Source organism: Primulina huaijiensis, chromosome 8 (assembly GCF_012295235.1).
Source record: "Primulina huaijiensis isolate GDHJ02 chromosome 8, ASM1229523v2, whole genome shotgun sequence".
NCBI lineage: Eukaryota > Viridiplantae > Streptophyta > Magnoliopsida > Lamiales > Gesneriaceae > Primulina > Primulina huaijiensis.
The window spans coordinates 14,758,850-14,772,953 of NC_133313.1; the positions used below are offsets into that span (position 1 = coordinate 14,758,850).

The 14,104-nt window shown below is 35.2% G+C and overlaps 1 protein-coding gene and 1 long non-coding RNA gene across 2 annotated transcripts; one reads left to right on the forward strand and one right to left on the reverse strand.

Annotated features, from left to right (window-relative positions):
* Positions 1 to 7,811: 7,811 nt before the first annotated feature.
* LOC140982005 (uncharacterized) lies at positions 7,812 to 9,105 on the forward strand. Its single transcript, XR_012176216.1, has 3 exons — positions 7,812 to 7,921; positions 8,001 to 8,127; positions 8,615 to 9,105. It is a non-coding gene; the product is annotated as an uncharacterized lncRNA (long non-coding RNA).
* Positions 9,106 to 9,167: 62 nt separating this feature from the next.
* LOC140982004 (AP2-like ethylene-responsive transcription factor BBM) lies at positions 9,168 to 12,919 on the reverse strand. Its single transcript, XM_073448420.1, has 8 exons — positions 12,672 to 12,919; positions 11,829 to 12,435; positions 11,617 to 11,699; positions 11,266 to 11,354; positions 11,083 to 11,156; positions 10,905 to 10,955; positions 10,638 to 10,714; positions 9,168 to 10,216 (listed from the first exon to the last, which is right to left on the reverse strand). Exons 1-8 carry the CDS (start codon positions 12,847 to 12,849, stop codon positions 9,411 to 9,413), a joined length of 1,965 nt encoding a protein of 654 aa, XP_073304521.1. The 5' UTR covers positions 12,850 to 12,919; the 3' UTR covers positions 9,168 to 9,410.
* Between the last annotated feature and the right edge of the window lie 1,185 nt (positions 12,920 to 14,104).

The window sequence follows — 14,104 nt, forward strand, 5'->3', positions numbered from 1 at the left end:
AGGCCAATTTGACCACGGTGGCATTTAGTGTATCAAATCTAAAGTTTCTGCGCAAGACAAAGCTCATTGAATATTTGGCAGTTCACGCACAAATCTCACATGTTAAGGGGCAGTTGGCCAATTGATGGTGCAAAAAGAGTTAATTAATTGCCCAAAATTCGTGAATAAAGAAGTGTGCAAATTTTTAGTCTAAATTCTATATAGTCAATTTTAATTTTAATACTTTAAATTTCATTGACATTTTTATATCTTGTAGTTTCAACATATTTTATTTCAACCTTTGTGTTTTCTTCTCTGTGAAAAATGTTTATTCCATTTCGTGTAATATAATTAATTTTGTTGTTATTATGAATTTTTGTTCCAAATTTCTTCATTTTAATAAGTTAATTTCCTATTTTTTGTCACTTACCGATGAAATTACAACCAAAAATCGATTCGATATTCACATTGTTTGCAAGAAAGAGTCAGATTTCAAGTTTGACTCGATCTCGTACCTTCGCCACCTGCACTTTTATCTTAATGAAATTTACAATTAAAACTTGCATTAATAAGTTGTTTTGTGACACATGGAAAAATTATTCTACAACAATCCCCGTTGCACTTTATGTTACATTAACAATTGATCGTCTCATATATCAAATTGCAACTGTTTTTCTAATTCAACATATTTAGGAAAAAAAAATATATCAACACACAAATAAAAAGACAGCATATAGTATAAATTTTAATATCATAGAGAATATCGTCTGAAATGTTACACACTAAAGAGGAAAGAAGTTGGTTTTTGACACATCTATTTCCACGAGCGAGCTCATGACATATAACACTACACATAATATTAATATGTATACGTAAAACATGTATAAAATAATAGACTAATTACTAATTAAATTTCGATATTTTCCTGCATGAATTAAAATTCCAAGTGTAAATAGTTGATTTAATTAATTTTCAACCATTAATAATTTATGCAATAGCACGAGGCCATATAAAATAATTAAAATATATATATATTCACAAAAAATAAAAGAAAAAAGAAAAAAAAACACGAGGCTATATATTTATTCGAGTACATGAATAAATCTCTACAAGGGAGATTCAAGTGAAGATCAAGATATATTATATACTTGTAAAAAATAAGAATTAAAGGATAATTTGTAAAGGAAATAATTAAAGGATAATTTTAATTTATGACTATTCTTTGACGTGCACTAACCATCTATCGGTAAAATCCAAACATCAAGTCAAACTTACATCGTGTCCATAAATTTTAAAAAAATTATGAATTTGAAATCTATTTTTTTTTCTACTTTTAGCGTTTGTTTGGTTTATGTTTTTTTTTTTTTTTTTTTTTTTTTTTTTTTTTTTTTTTTNATATTTTTTTTAAACGACAAGTATTTAAAGAATATCACGTCGAAGTTGAATCGACCTCTAAAAATAAATTTTTTTTATACTAAAGCATAAATCAACTCAAAAATACCAAATCATAAACTTAACATTTCCAACCATTCATGATAATTTAGCATAAGAAATCTCAAGTGCATAAAATAAATCATAAATTATCGACTAACCAAAATTCCTAAATCGACTTTTAAAAAGATCGGCTAACAACAAAAATAAAACATAAAAATATCTCTAACAAAAATCATTAACATAAATATTTAAATCATAAATCTATCAAGTTGGTGCGAAAACATAAATGTCCTCGGGTGTGTACTGCTGCACTCGATCTACTCAAGCGTCAACACCTCATAAATCATCAAATCCTGCATCATACAAACCTAGTGAGTCCAAAGACTCAGCACGTTCTAAACATGGATAACAAATAATACTTATACAATCACATGCATTAGAATCATATTTTTTTTTATTTAAAATAGCTTTTGAACATAAATAAACCACCTAAAATCGTTTTGCATAATTAAATCGTAAATCGTAAAAATCATTTGAAAATAACTTTAAGCATAAATAAATCTTTTAAAAATCATTTAAAATATATTTGACCATAAATAAATCGTTTTTAAAAATAACTTTAATCATCATCATAAACCATATATCATAAAAGCATTTTAATCGTAAAGCTTTCAATCATATATCATTTTGGGTGAAGTTTGATCCTCGAAAGTGACTAGCTTTTATCCTTAGGTCGACTGCAGTCTTAGCTCCACATGGTCCATGGGGGTGTGCCCTAGGCTCCACCGTGGAAATACGATCGTTGGGGTCCCTCTGTGGCCTTTTCCCATAGACGGGGTCCCTCTGGGGCCTTGGTCCGTAAACGGGGTCCTTCTGGGGCCTTGGCCCGAATATGGGTTCCCTCTTGAGCCTTGACCCTCACGTCATCCCTACAAAATCATATATCATATAACATATCGTTTGTCACAGTCAATTCACATCCCTCAAAATATTTTCCTTTATTGAAAATCATAAAATAACACAACTTTCCAAAAATAGCATTTTAAACAGTATAAATTGCACAACTTTACCATAAATCGTAAAAATACATATTATCATCAAAATCATCATTTTAAATCATATAATACCATTTAACATGCGTTATAATCCTTCGAGACGTTGCCATGCGTTTTTCGTATTTTTCTTAAGTGTAAAATTACCGTTTTGCCCCTGAACGTAAAAATTCTCGAATTTATCTTTTTCTCACTTTTAATGACATGTGCTTATTCTAATTAATTATTTAAGTTTAAATATAATTTTTCATAATTTTATAAAGCTTAAAACTAGGTTTTTCAATAAATTCTTTAATTAACGTTTCGTATGACGATAAAATTTGGATAAATCCAGAACTCATTATTTTGATCCAAAATTTTAAACATAGCATTTTTATTATTTATCCTACCATTAAAAGTCATGAGCCACACCCGTGGACCCATAGATTCAATTTTTGCCTTTTAATTTTCGTTTTTGACATGTTATCGAACCACCGGAATCATCTCCTAATTTACTCGAGCCACGCCAAATCCACCTTGAGCAAAACCCAAGCCAACCTATCTAGGAACCCTCCTGACCAAGCCCAAGCCCCTGAACCTAGCCCTGGCTCGCTCAAACTCACCTGGACCTGTCCCCCAAACCTGCGCACAAGGAGATCCTCACGCCTATGGAGTCCTAGCCCACTAGGACTCTTCCAGCCGAGCCACCACTGAACCACCATGACCTTAACCAGCCCAGCCCAGCCCCTGGAACCCACGCACGAACCCCCGTGAACCAAGAACAAGCTGCGCGTTCTTCACCTTCATGCGCTTTTGGAGTTGTAGCCTACTAGGACTTTACCACAACAGCAGCTACCGAGCCCAGCACACCCTATCCATCCCTAGACCTCGCCCAGACCAAATCCACCCCTAGCTCGAGCCCCTGAACCACGCAGCAAGACACCGCATCAGCAGCGCCGCGCAATCCTTTTTTAAACGCGATGGAGTCTCCTTCTCGTGTGGGACTCCTCGCCTGAGCCACCACCGAGCTCGAGCCTCACTCACCCTCCCTGGACCATCCTAAGGTACCGACCAGACCACCTAGCCCAGCCCCAAACGGAGCCACAGCCCCCTGTACAGTAGCCCACCGAGAGTTGCTTGGGGAGATCCTAACTTTCGTGGACTCCTCCCCAGCCTTGAACCACGGCTAGGACTCTTCCTAGGACCTAGCCACGACCGTTAGGACCCAACCCTCAGCCCTTGTCGAGCCCCAAGACCCCATGCAAAAGAAACGAGCCACTTGAACCATACATGCACACAAACACTTTGAAAACTCTCGGTTCTTTTTTTTTTCTTAGCCCACGGGTCCAGCTTTGTTTCCTTTCAATTTATCTTGTTCTATTCAAGTTTCCATCATATTTTATCATGTTTTCGGCAGCGTATCCATTGGATTCAAAACGATTTTTAAAACAAGCTTGAAATCATCGAAACCTTGAAATTACGTAACGTACGGTAAAATAATCGAACATTCATATTTTTCATGCATAAACAATTAAATCATGCATAATATGATTTGTATGATGTTAAAAGAGTTTAGGAAACTTGCCTTTGGGTTTATAACGCTCGATTATTCGATCTTCGGCGAGGGTGTGACGTTGAACGATCGGACGACGAAGAACACAAGATTTCTTTTCCTCTTAAATTTCGAAAATTGTGGTGTGTGATTTGAAGTGTTTCACGGCTTCTAATGGGTGGTTTTTGAGGTTTAGAAGACATAATTTATTATTTATAGATTTGATTAACAAGTTAAATGGGTTTTGGTTTTGGGCTTTGTATGCTTAAGGATAATTGAGCTCATTTAAATAATTAAATTAGGCCTAATAACACTTAATTAATTAAATAATAAAAGTTTATAAAATTAGTTTCCATAAAATAATATTTTTGATCTTTTAAAACTCCTTATTTGTCCAAAATCGGCTTCCCGGAAAAAATCGAGCTCGACTCGTAAAATAATTCGAACTCCAATATTTTTAAAAAAATTAAATCATTTTTAATCATATTAGGAAGACTTGCCATCATTTAATGAAAAATAATTATTCTTGTCTTGGTCGTCCCTGGTCTCCTTTTCCCTGCCTATTATCGAATATTCTGGTAAAATCCTTAATTTCATGAAAACATGTCACATATTCATTTAATCATGCAATCATACATTTAATCATAAAATAAATATCATGCAAGCATTTAAAAATAATTAAATAAAACAATTAAGCAATTAAAATAATTTTGCATGCATGTGGTTTACATAGTTTGATTTTTGGACGTTACAGAAGTAATTTGATATCAATTATTTCATGATAACATTACGTAACAAAAACATTAATTAATTCTTATGAGAATGTTTTTTGTGTCATTTTTATCTAGACGAATCTAACCCAATTCGATCCATAAAAATATATAATTTTTTATGTCAAAAATATTATTTTCCATCGTAAATATAGACAAGATCGATCGAGTTTTTACATTGTATCTTGTACATTGTGCATCGATAGTTGAACCTTAATTTTTCCCGTGATCGTAGAGAATCAAGGAATCAACTCCAAATGGAGTTTTTATTCTCTTTCCGAAACCCAAACGTCTCTCAATTTACAGTTCAATTAGCTTATCATATACTGAAAAAGGTAATCATTGCCTAAAGAGTGGGATTAATTTCGAGGGGGGGTGTTGGGGATGGAATCGGAGGATGAGATAGCAGTGACGATGACGAAAGATTCCAACGACGATGAGGATTTTTACGGCGATGGAAATGATGACGCTGATTCCGACTCGGATGACGTTATCATGTACTGTGATGGATTTATGGACCATGATTCCGATGGTTTCTCCTCCTCTCATAACCAACTCCAGCTCCACCACCATCGGTCACAGGTTATTGCTGTGATTTATCTCGGGTTTTTTTAAAGAATAATTTAATTTTAAAAAAAAAATTCAAAAATAATGTAAAAAAAAAACATTTTCAAAACTACTTCAATCCGCGCTTACGAAGCGCGGATTGCAGTAGTTTTGAAAATGTTTTTTTTTTACATTATTTTTGAATTTTTTTTTTAAAATTAAATTATTCTTTAAAAAGAGCAGCGTCTGGGCTTCGTAAGCACGGACGCTGGTCCACGTAAGCGACGGAATATTTTAGCGAGAAACCGTCGCTAAAATTGAATGTAATGGTAATTTTAGAGATGGTTTAAAGCCGTTGCTGTAGTGGTATCAGCGACAATTAGCGACAGTTTTTGAACCGTCGCTAATTTTAGAGATGGTTTAAAGCCGTCGCTGTAATGGTATCAGCGACGGTTAGGGGTAGGTATTTCGGCATTTAGCGACGGTTTTACGCATAATTTTATCAACAGTGTGCACATGTATGCCTTGGATAATCTTGAACTTTCAACGGTTTGCAACTTTGCAGCATGCAATATACGCTGCAGAAAGAGAATTTGCGAGCTGCGAAAAGCCATTTTTGTTGTAGTGAAGATAGAGGAAAAAAACAGACAATAATTTCATCAAAAAATAAGTTTTTTCAGAAACCTCTACTATTCAACCTAGTTTTTTCAGTGATTCAGGGATGGCTGAATTTGGTTTGTTTGGTCAGCAGGATTTTAAGACTCCGTCTTGGTCGAACATATACAGTTTTACAAATTTGCTTAATGTTGGTCCGCAGCATCTTGTACATGACATTCGATCACGGAATGATGTTGAGAAAAATGAACAACATTCAATTGAATATCCCAGTCTTGATGAATTTCTTGTTTGTTTTTTTTTTTTCTGTCTTCACTACAACAAAAATGGCTTTTTGCAGTGTATATTATACGCTGCAAAGTTGCAAGCCGTTGAAAGTTCAAGATTATTCTGTCGCTTACGTGGACCAGCGTCTGTGCTTACGAAGCGCGGATGCTGCTCTGTAAGCGCGGATTACAGTAGTTTTGAAAATGTTTTTTTTTTTTTTACATTATTGTTGAATTTTTTTTTTAAAATTAAATTATTTTTAAAAAAAACCCTGTTTCTTTCGTATCATATGCTTGAAATATTGTGAAGTGGGCATTCCCCACTTCTTTACAAAGGCAACTCACTATCACATGATTAACAGATTCAGGAATTTATGTATTTATCACAATACCTCAAGGATTAATTGAAGTGGCACATGCTTACAAATCCAATCTAGTATACGTAGTATGATTTGGCTTGCTATCACGTCTTCAATTTGGTTGTGATAAATGCATGTGTTCTTATTCCCGAGATGTATAATTCTGTACTTGTACCATCATTTGTGATACCATATTTCGTATATGTTTTGCATGGCTAAAATCTAAATTTATAAATTTTCTTTTCTGCAGTCAAGGCAAAGAGCAATTGAAAACCTACACCAAATGTAAACAGTACATGTAAGAAACATACTTCACTCTGAAGCTCACTAATCCTCCACTTTGGAAGATTTGTACCGTTCCTAGCACCTTACTGTAAATGAGACCAACAAACCCAGTAATGTTACTAGAATAAACTTCTGGTCAAAATGTCTTTTCACTTGAAGGACCCTTTTCCGTAATATGAACCTTTTGTATGCATCAGAGTGTTCTAATGATATATTAGTATCTTGAGCATAAGTACCCTGAATTATTTTCAGAGCTGAAGAAGTATATTGATGCTGACTTTATTATGCAGCTAGAGAAACTAAGCGACAAACAACGTCAACCTGAATCTCAGCTTAAGTTCATCATAGAGGCCTGGCAACAGTAAATCTTAGTTTCAAACTTTCATCATTTTTACTATGTCTAGAGCCCAGAGGGCATTGTTTTCATGGATGTGTCATGCATTGGCCACTTCAACTCGGAGAAGAGTTTGCATGGACTGTCAATACACATGATAGATGTCATTTAAAGCACTGAAAGGTGTAATCATGCTAGGACTTGCTTCTCGAGCAAAAAAGGCCAAAAGAGATGGTTTTGAAGAAGTGAATTTCAATGTATCAAACTGTCTGTTTTTTCACTTACATCTCACCAGAAAAAATCAGCTCAAAAACCATCTTTAATTGTTGCCCAGCAATTAGAATAGGTAGAAAAGAATTTTGCAACCTCTTCTTCATCTGCTTCAAGAACTAACTGTAATTTTTTCTATTGTATCGCCAAGTAACTTATATCTATGCGCTATTTGGTAGCATTTCACTATGAATTTGATATTTCATCCTCCGTAGCATGTGCTCTTTGTTTCTATGGGTTAGATTATACTGAACGTGTCTAGGAAGTAGGCTACGAATTACAAACTATAGACACATTAGGACATGGGACTTATTTTGATCATCCAAGCTCTTAAAGTACACCAGTTTTTTAGCTTATTTGCTTGCATTGGCCTTTTACAGATTGTTGAATGTAGACGAGTTTTGAAATGGACATATGCATATGGATATTATCTACCTGGGGATGAGCTTGCTAAGAAGCAGTTTTTTGAGTATCTACAAGGTCTGCAATTTATCCTACTTCGAATATGTTGATTTGGTCTTTCATTCGCATTTTACCCCTTTATCTCTGTATTCTTTAGGTGAGGCAGAGTTTGGTTTGGAACGGCTTCATCAATGTGCAGAGAAGGAATTTCAGGGCTACCTAAATTCTGAGGGTATATCGAAAGAGTTCAATGAGTTTCGAACAAAGTTGGCAGGATTGACCAGGTGAACCCAACTAACATTCTCTCTTCTGCTCAACTTGCGTACTCCATATTTAATATTTGATCATGCATTGTGCCCTTCAAACATACCGATCCTTGTTCACCAAAGGTGCATTGTTTAACCCAATGAATTCCACTCCTTGTATTTCCTCAAACAAACCCAGTTTGTGCCCATTCTTCCATGAAGAAAAAATTGTTCTTGATCATTAGATGACGAATTGATCTCAACTTTGCTCTAGAATTATGTTTTTCAAGTAGTCCTGGTTTATAGATAATTAACATAGATAATTATGTTCTCCGGGTAGAGTTATGAGTGCAGGAAAAAGTGCTTGTCACTCTTTAACCAAATGAGAATTGTGAGGTCTTCTTCCTTTCACTGAGAAGAATTACCAGGGCCTCTCAGTATATGTTTTTTTCTCTCTTAGGTAAATATATGTTATCTAATATATTAACTTGAACTCATTCACCTTCCTGAATTTCAAAAATTGCAGCGTTACAAAGAATTACTTTGAGAACCTCTTTAGAGCTTCAGAAAATGGTCTATCGGATGTAGACTCTCATGCAGCAAGCAGCGGGGCAGGTAGCTCCAATAATCTGGGAAGTGGCAGTGGCAAAGGAAAAGGCAGTCGGGGAAAGGGAACTGCGTCCAAATCAAGCAGTTCTAGAAACTTAGATGACTCGGATCACTGGTCTTGTGATTACTGCACACTTGTCAACAATAAATCAGCTACCATTTGCCGTGTGTGCCAGCAGCGCAGGTGAATAAACCAGGTCATTCCTTATTGTTATCTTTAAAATGAAGCCGCTGGTGTTGGCTGCTTCTGTGTCACGCACCTGGTTCTCAGTGCTAAAGCCATCATCTGCAGAAGACTTGGTAAAGGAATATGATTTGTACATATATAATCGTTTCGGATGTGTTAGATGCCCGAAAACATTTCTATGTTGTATATCATATTTAATATTTTCTACTGTTAGGAGAAAATAAATATTTATATGTTGTAAGGTTTGTAAGTAGAAAACATTTCTATGTTGTATATCATATCACATAGTCACTATGTGATCGCCGGCTATGGAGCAACCTCTGTAATGTCCTTACAATGTAATTCCGTTTGCAGCAAGCCGCAAATATTAGAGAAAAAACATGTGTAAATTAACCAGATGAAGAATCCTAAACGTGCCTTATCCAACTAGAATGTTTCCTACCAAAAGTTAAGAAAGATCAGATCAAACAACTGTAAGTTAGATCTATATACGCCGTTCCTGAGATGTTACTTAAGCCAGGGACTTCTATGTGTCGTTCCAAACGGTAAAATTCGAAGATCCGAGATTTGACAGAGAACTAGGAATATAGATATTGCAATTTGATCCCTTATCATAAATAGCACTTGCCTTTACTACTCCACTTGAATGATACAAATTTCTTGTATGGGGATAAACATCCGTTGATCCAAACATTCCCTCTAGATTTCCCTCGCCGTGCCCCAAGAAACCATTTTCCCGATTTTGATTCTCGTTTCCAACGATCACAGTGCCCATGATCGGCCCCCCAAGAAAGTTGTTTCCAGTGGTTGTTGCATTCCCATCTCCATTATTCCCATACATAACGGAATTCGACCCCGAGCTATGCTCCATAGAAGAAGAATCCAAGCTCATCAGATTGTGCAACACGTGAGAAGATTGAGAGAAACTTTGTGCGTTTCCCAACTGATGCTGATGCTGAATATTGTTGTTATCATTAAAACCATGACTGACTATATCTTGATTTTGCTCTTGTTTGTACCACATTCGGGGTTGGTTTGCATAACCGTACATGTTCAATGGCTGAGCTTGCTGGAATCCAATTGCAGGCCACCCATAGCCATTTGCAAGATTATTCGGCCAGCAGTTTCCTTGCTCGGACCATTGGATTTCTAAGGCCGATTCTTGGTTTTCAGCATCCTTTAAACGCTTAGCAGCACTACCGATTGGTAAAGTGTTGCTTTCGAGTATACTTTTGACATCATACCTATTGATTTCGAAGTTAGTCACGGCGTTTAGGCCACGGAATTTGATTGCTGCTATGTCATATGCTTCTGCTGCTTCCTCTTGTGTGCCTTTATAAGAAATCAAGATATCAAGATGAACAATATAATGCCATTACTTCAGAGAAAATGAATGAAAATCAATAACCAAAAAAATTAGATATGAATTTAAATTAAAGTGTAGTACTATGGTTAGATTTATTTTCCGTAATTCTGAAAAATGTTTCATGTGCACCAACTTACCAAGTATTTTATTTTTAAAAAAAACTGTACAATTATTTTAAAATTTAACATAATATGCACACATTATGTACTGCATCTCATAATTATAAACTGTTCGAGTGATTAAAACTAGAATTTTAACTAATAATTATATGAGTTGAAAATATACTTTTGGGGAAAGAATTAATTTGAGGATAATGTGAATGCTTGGTAAACATTTTCCAGAAAAATAAATAAAATATAGCCCAATAACTTCATGCAAGAAGCTTACTGAAAGTTCCCAAGTAAAGGTCTTTGTTCCCTGCAACTCTTCCTATTCTTGCTTGCCATCTTCCATGCTGATGATGCCTGTTAAATTATTACAAAATCTTCATTTAATTTGCCAAACATGTAATGATAAATACTGCATATTATTTATCAAGAAAGTATTATTGTTTACAAAAATGTCAATAAGCTGAAAACTATGTTGAATCTTGACTAGCTCCATATTCATGCCCGATATAACACACATGATATAATACAAATCATATAGATTTACCTTGTAACTCCCCGATAAATGGACGCGCCGCGAGAGAAACCGCTACTTTTTCTGGATTAAAATGTAGTTAAGTGATTTGCTCAACAGATATATACAGATAACAAAACCATTATATGCTTTTCCCTTTAATTCTTATTGATAATGATATATATCAATTTGATATATAGTTTCAGATTACCTTCTTAATGATGCTACATATTCTTGCCTAGTCATGTGCTTCATTTCCTCCACTTCTTTCTCATAGTTGCTAATCTGAATTAATATTTTGGAGGTAGTAAATTATTATGAGAAATACAAATATTGGAATATTTATATTTAATCCAAACACTTTATAAAGCAATTGACAATCAAGATCACTGACAGGAAAATTTGTAGTGGTAGTGGTTCCCCAATATTTTAAAGCTGCTAAATCATAAGCTCGAGCAGCCTTTTCTTCCTTATCATAACCTCCTACATATATATACAGAAAATCATACGAAGTTCAGAAGCAGAAACTTAAAGAAAATGGGAAATTTTATGTAATACAAAGTTACATGAGTTGTATTAACATGACTTACCCAAGTAAACTGCAGTAAGATTGAATCATTCAACAGCAAGTTCATAGAAAGGAGACAAAGAAACAAGTGTTAAACAAATAATAAATAAATCTAAACCATGATTAATAATTAAAAAATTGGAAAAAATAAATAATGGCAGACACTTCTTCATATACCTTGCCTTCCTTTCCGGGTTTGTCCTTCTCTTCTGCAACTATTATCCCACAAATGTGATTCATATCTTCCAGTCCATCTATGCCTGCTCAGATTCAATAATGAGTATAAAAGATTACATCTTTATACCATTTAAACAAAACCCAGAAAAGAACCATCATGAAATACAAAAAAAAAAATTTTAATAAAATAACAAGAAAACTTTATAATCTACCTCGTTACACCACGGTAAATGGAGGTCCTTTGTCCAAATGTGTCTACATTTTTCCTGGTCACAGACTCTATTGCACCACTGGACGTTTGACTGTCAACTGGTTGCTTAACGTTATCTGATGCACAACTATCCGCTGCACTGTTGTTGTTATTAGTACTACCAACATTCACAAGTGGTAAGTTTTGAGAGCTCGACTGCGAGCATGTGCTCATAGAAAGTGACAAGGTCTGAGCACCAGTAGGCGGTGCCGCCTTGGTACAGGCCTTTATCTCCGCCGTGTGTGGTGGCGTGGGGTTGTTTCTGAGCCAGCTCTTTATCATGGAGAGGCCAATAGTAGTGTTATTGTCGGAGGGATTTATACTTTTGTGAGAGGTGGCGTCTGTTTCTTGGTACATGTTGTAAGAGTTATCGAGGGTGCTATCGGTTTGATAATTTGTGGGATTTGTTACATTACGCTTCTTGAGCTGTTGATGATGATGACCGGTGGTGAAAGAGTGCATCCCAACTCCGAGAAAGTTTTCAAGTTTTGGGGTCTCTTGAATCTCCAAGTTATGGCTTCCGCATGAGATTATAGTACTCATCCCCGCTTCTCCCTTCATAATCCAATCTTCAAGAAAAGAAAAAAATAACAAAAAGACTCTTAAACTTAAACCCAATTTTTTCTGCATGAAGTGAAGTACTTCATCATCAAAACTAGGAGGACAGCACCAGAAATTTTACTTTCAAATAAAAATACAAAAATCTGCTACCGAAAAAATGGGCAGAAATCTACATAGCTAAACTCATGTTGTTTTTTTTCAAAAAAGAGAAAAAAAAAAAAAAAAGGACTAACGATGAAGTTACCATGAGATTGAGGATCCGAGTTTGCAGTGTTGCCGGTGTTGAAAGCTTCTAAAATGCCAAAAGGAGGTGGAATGACTGAATCGGAGGGCTGTGTGAGACCAAAACATTGATCAGAAACTACTGCAGATTGTTGTCGAGGTGAAAGAGAGAATTCTAACCAGTTATTCCTAGAACCCATTTTCACAAATATACTGCAACGACAATAATTAAGATTTGATTTTGAGATGCGACTGGCAAGATATTTTTTTCTGCTATTAATAATATATGTATGATTATAAGAAGCAGAAGCTGATGCATGTAACTAAATGTGAAGTGAATCTAAAGCAGATTTTTAAAGAAATGTTGGCAAGTGAAGAAGATATATATGCAAGACTCGGTAGTGCTTAGTCACACATCTCTCGAACTATCCCGTTGGGGGGTGGGTGAGGTGCTGATCCCAAGAACCAGTCTGAATATTTCAGCTAGCCAGTTTAGGGTTTAATCAGGGACATAATTGTCATTTCGCTTTGCACCTGAAATAGGACTGATGCAGCTCTAGAAAAGATGAAGACCCTCTGAGTGTAAATGTTGCCAATTGGTTTTATTAAAAAAAATTATAGGAAAAATGATGTTCTTTTAAAAAAGAATTGCAGGGAAAAGGCCCATCTTTGCCTCTATGTTGGTACACCCCTTGTAAGAAACGCAAGCGGCACGGGATTGGGTGTGTCCGGGCGAAGCTAAGATTCCGGTGCGAATGGTGAAATATTAGTAATTTCTATAACTTTTGTGTATGTATAATGTTGATCTAAAACTGGACAAGGTAAATGAATTTGGAAATAGCTATTCATCCATAGAGATGTCAATGGGGCGGGTATGGCTAAACCCAAAACCCGCCCCATGAAGAAAACTTGGACCCATTACCTGCCTCACCCCGGTTAAATATTCTTCGGACCCACCCCACCCCGAAAATGAAATGGGGCCGGGTAGACCCGCGAGACCCGTGAGACCCGAATTTTTTTTAAATGAAATCAATAATCTTCTTATCACATGACTGAATTATGAAACAAACAATCCTCTAAATACAACACAATAGAAAACTTATTCATGTCTTCGACCACACTTAATAATAACAAACAAATTATTTTCACGACATAATGAATCACATAAAAAAAAAGAGTTACTAACTCACCAATAAAAAGTCTTGACATCCTCAAAAATAAGTCATAACAGAACTTAAACAGATCAATGTAAAATCAGCGAGTAAGCAATCTTTCAGACACATTATTCAGGATCATCTTCCTCTTCATCAAGAATGGTGGGACAAGTTGGTAAATTACTTGAAGAATTACTTACAAAAATAAAGAGAGAAAGTACATTGAAAAAATAAAAGTGTAATTTAAAACCGTAAAAAAAATGTAATTTAAATAGAAAAAAATATAGTAACAAAATTAAAA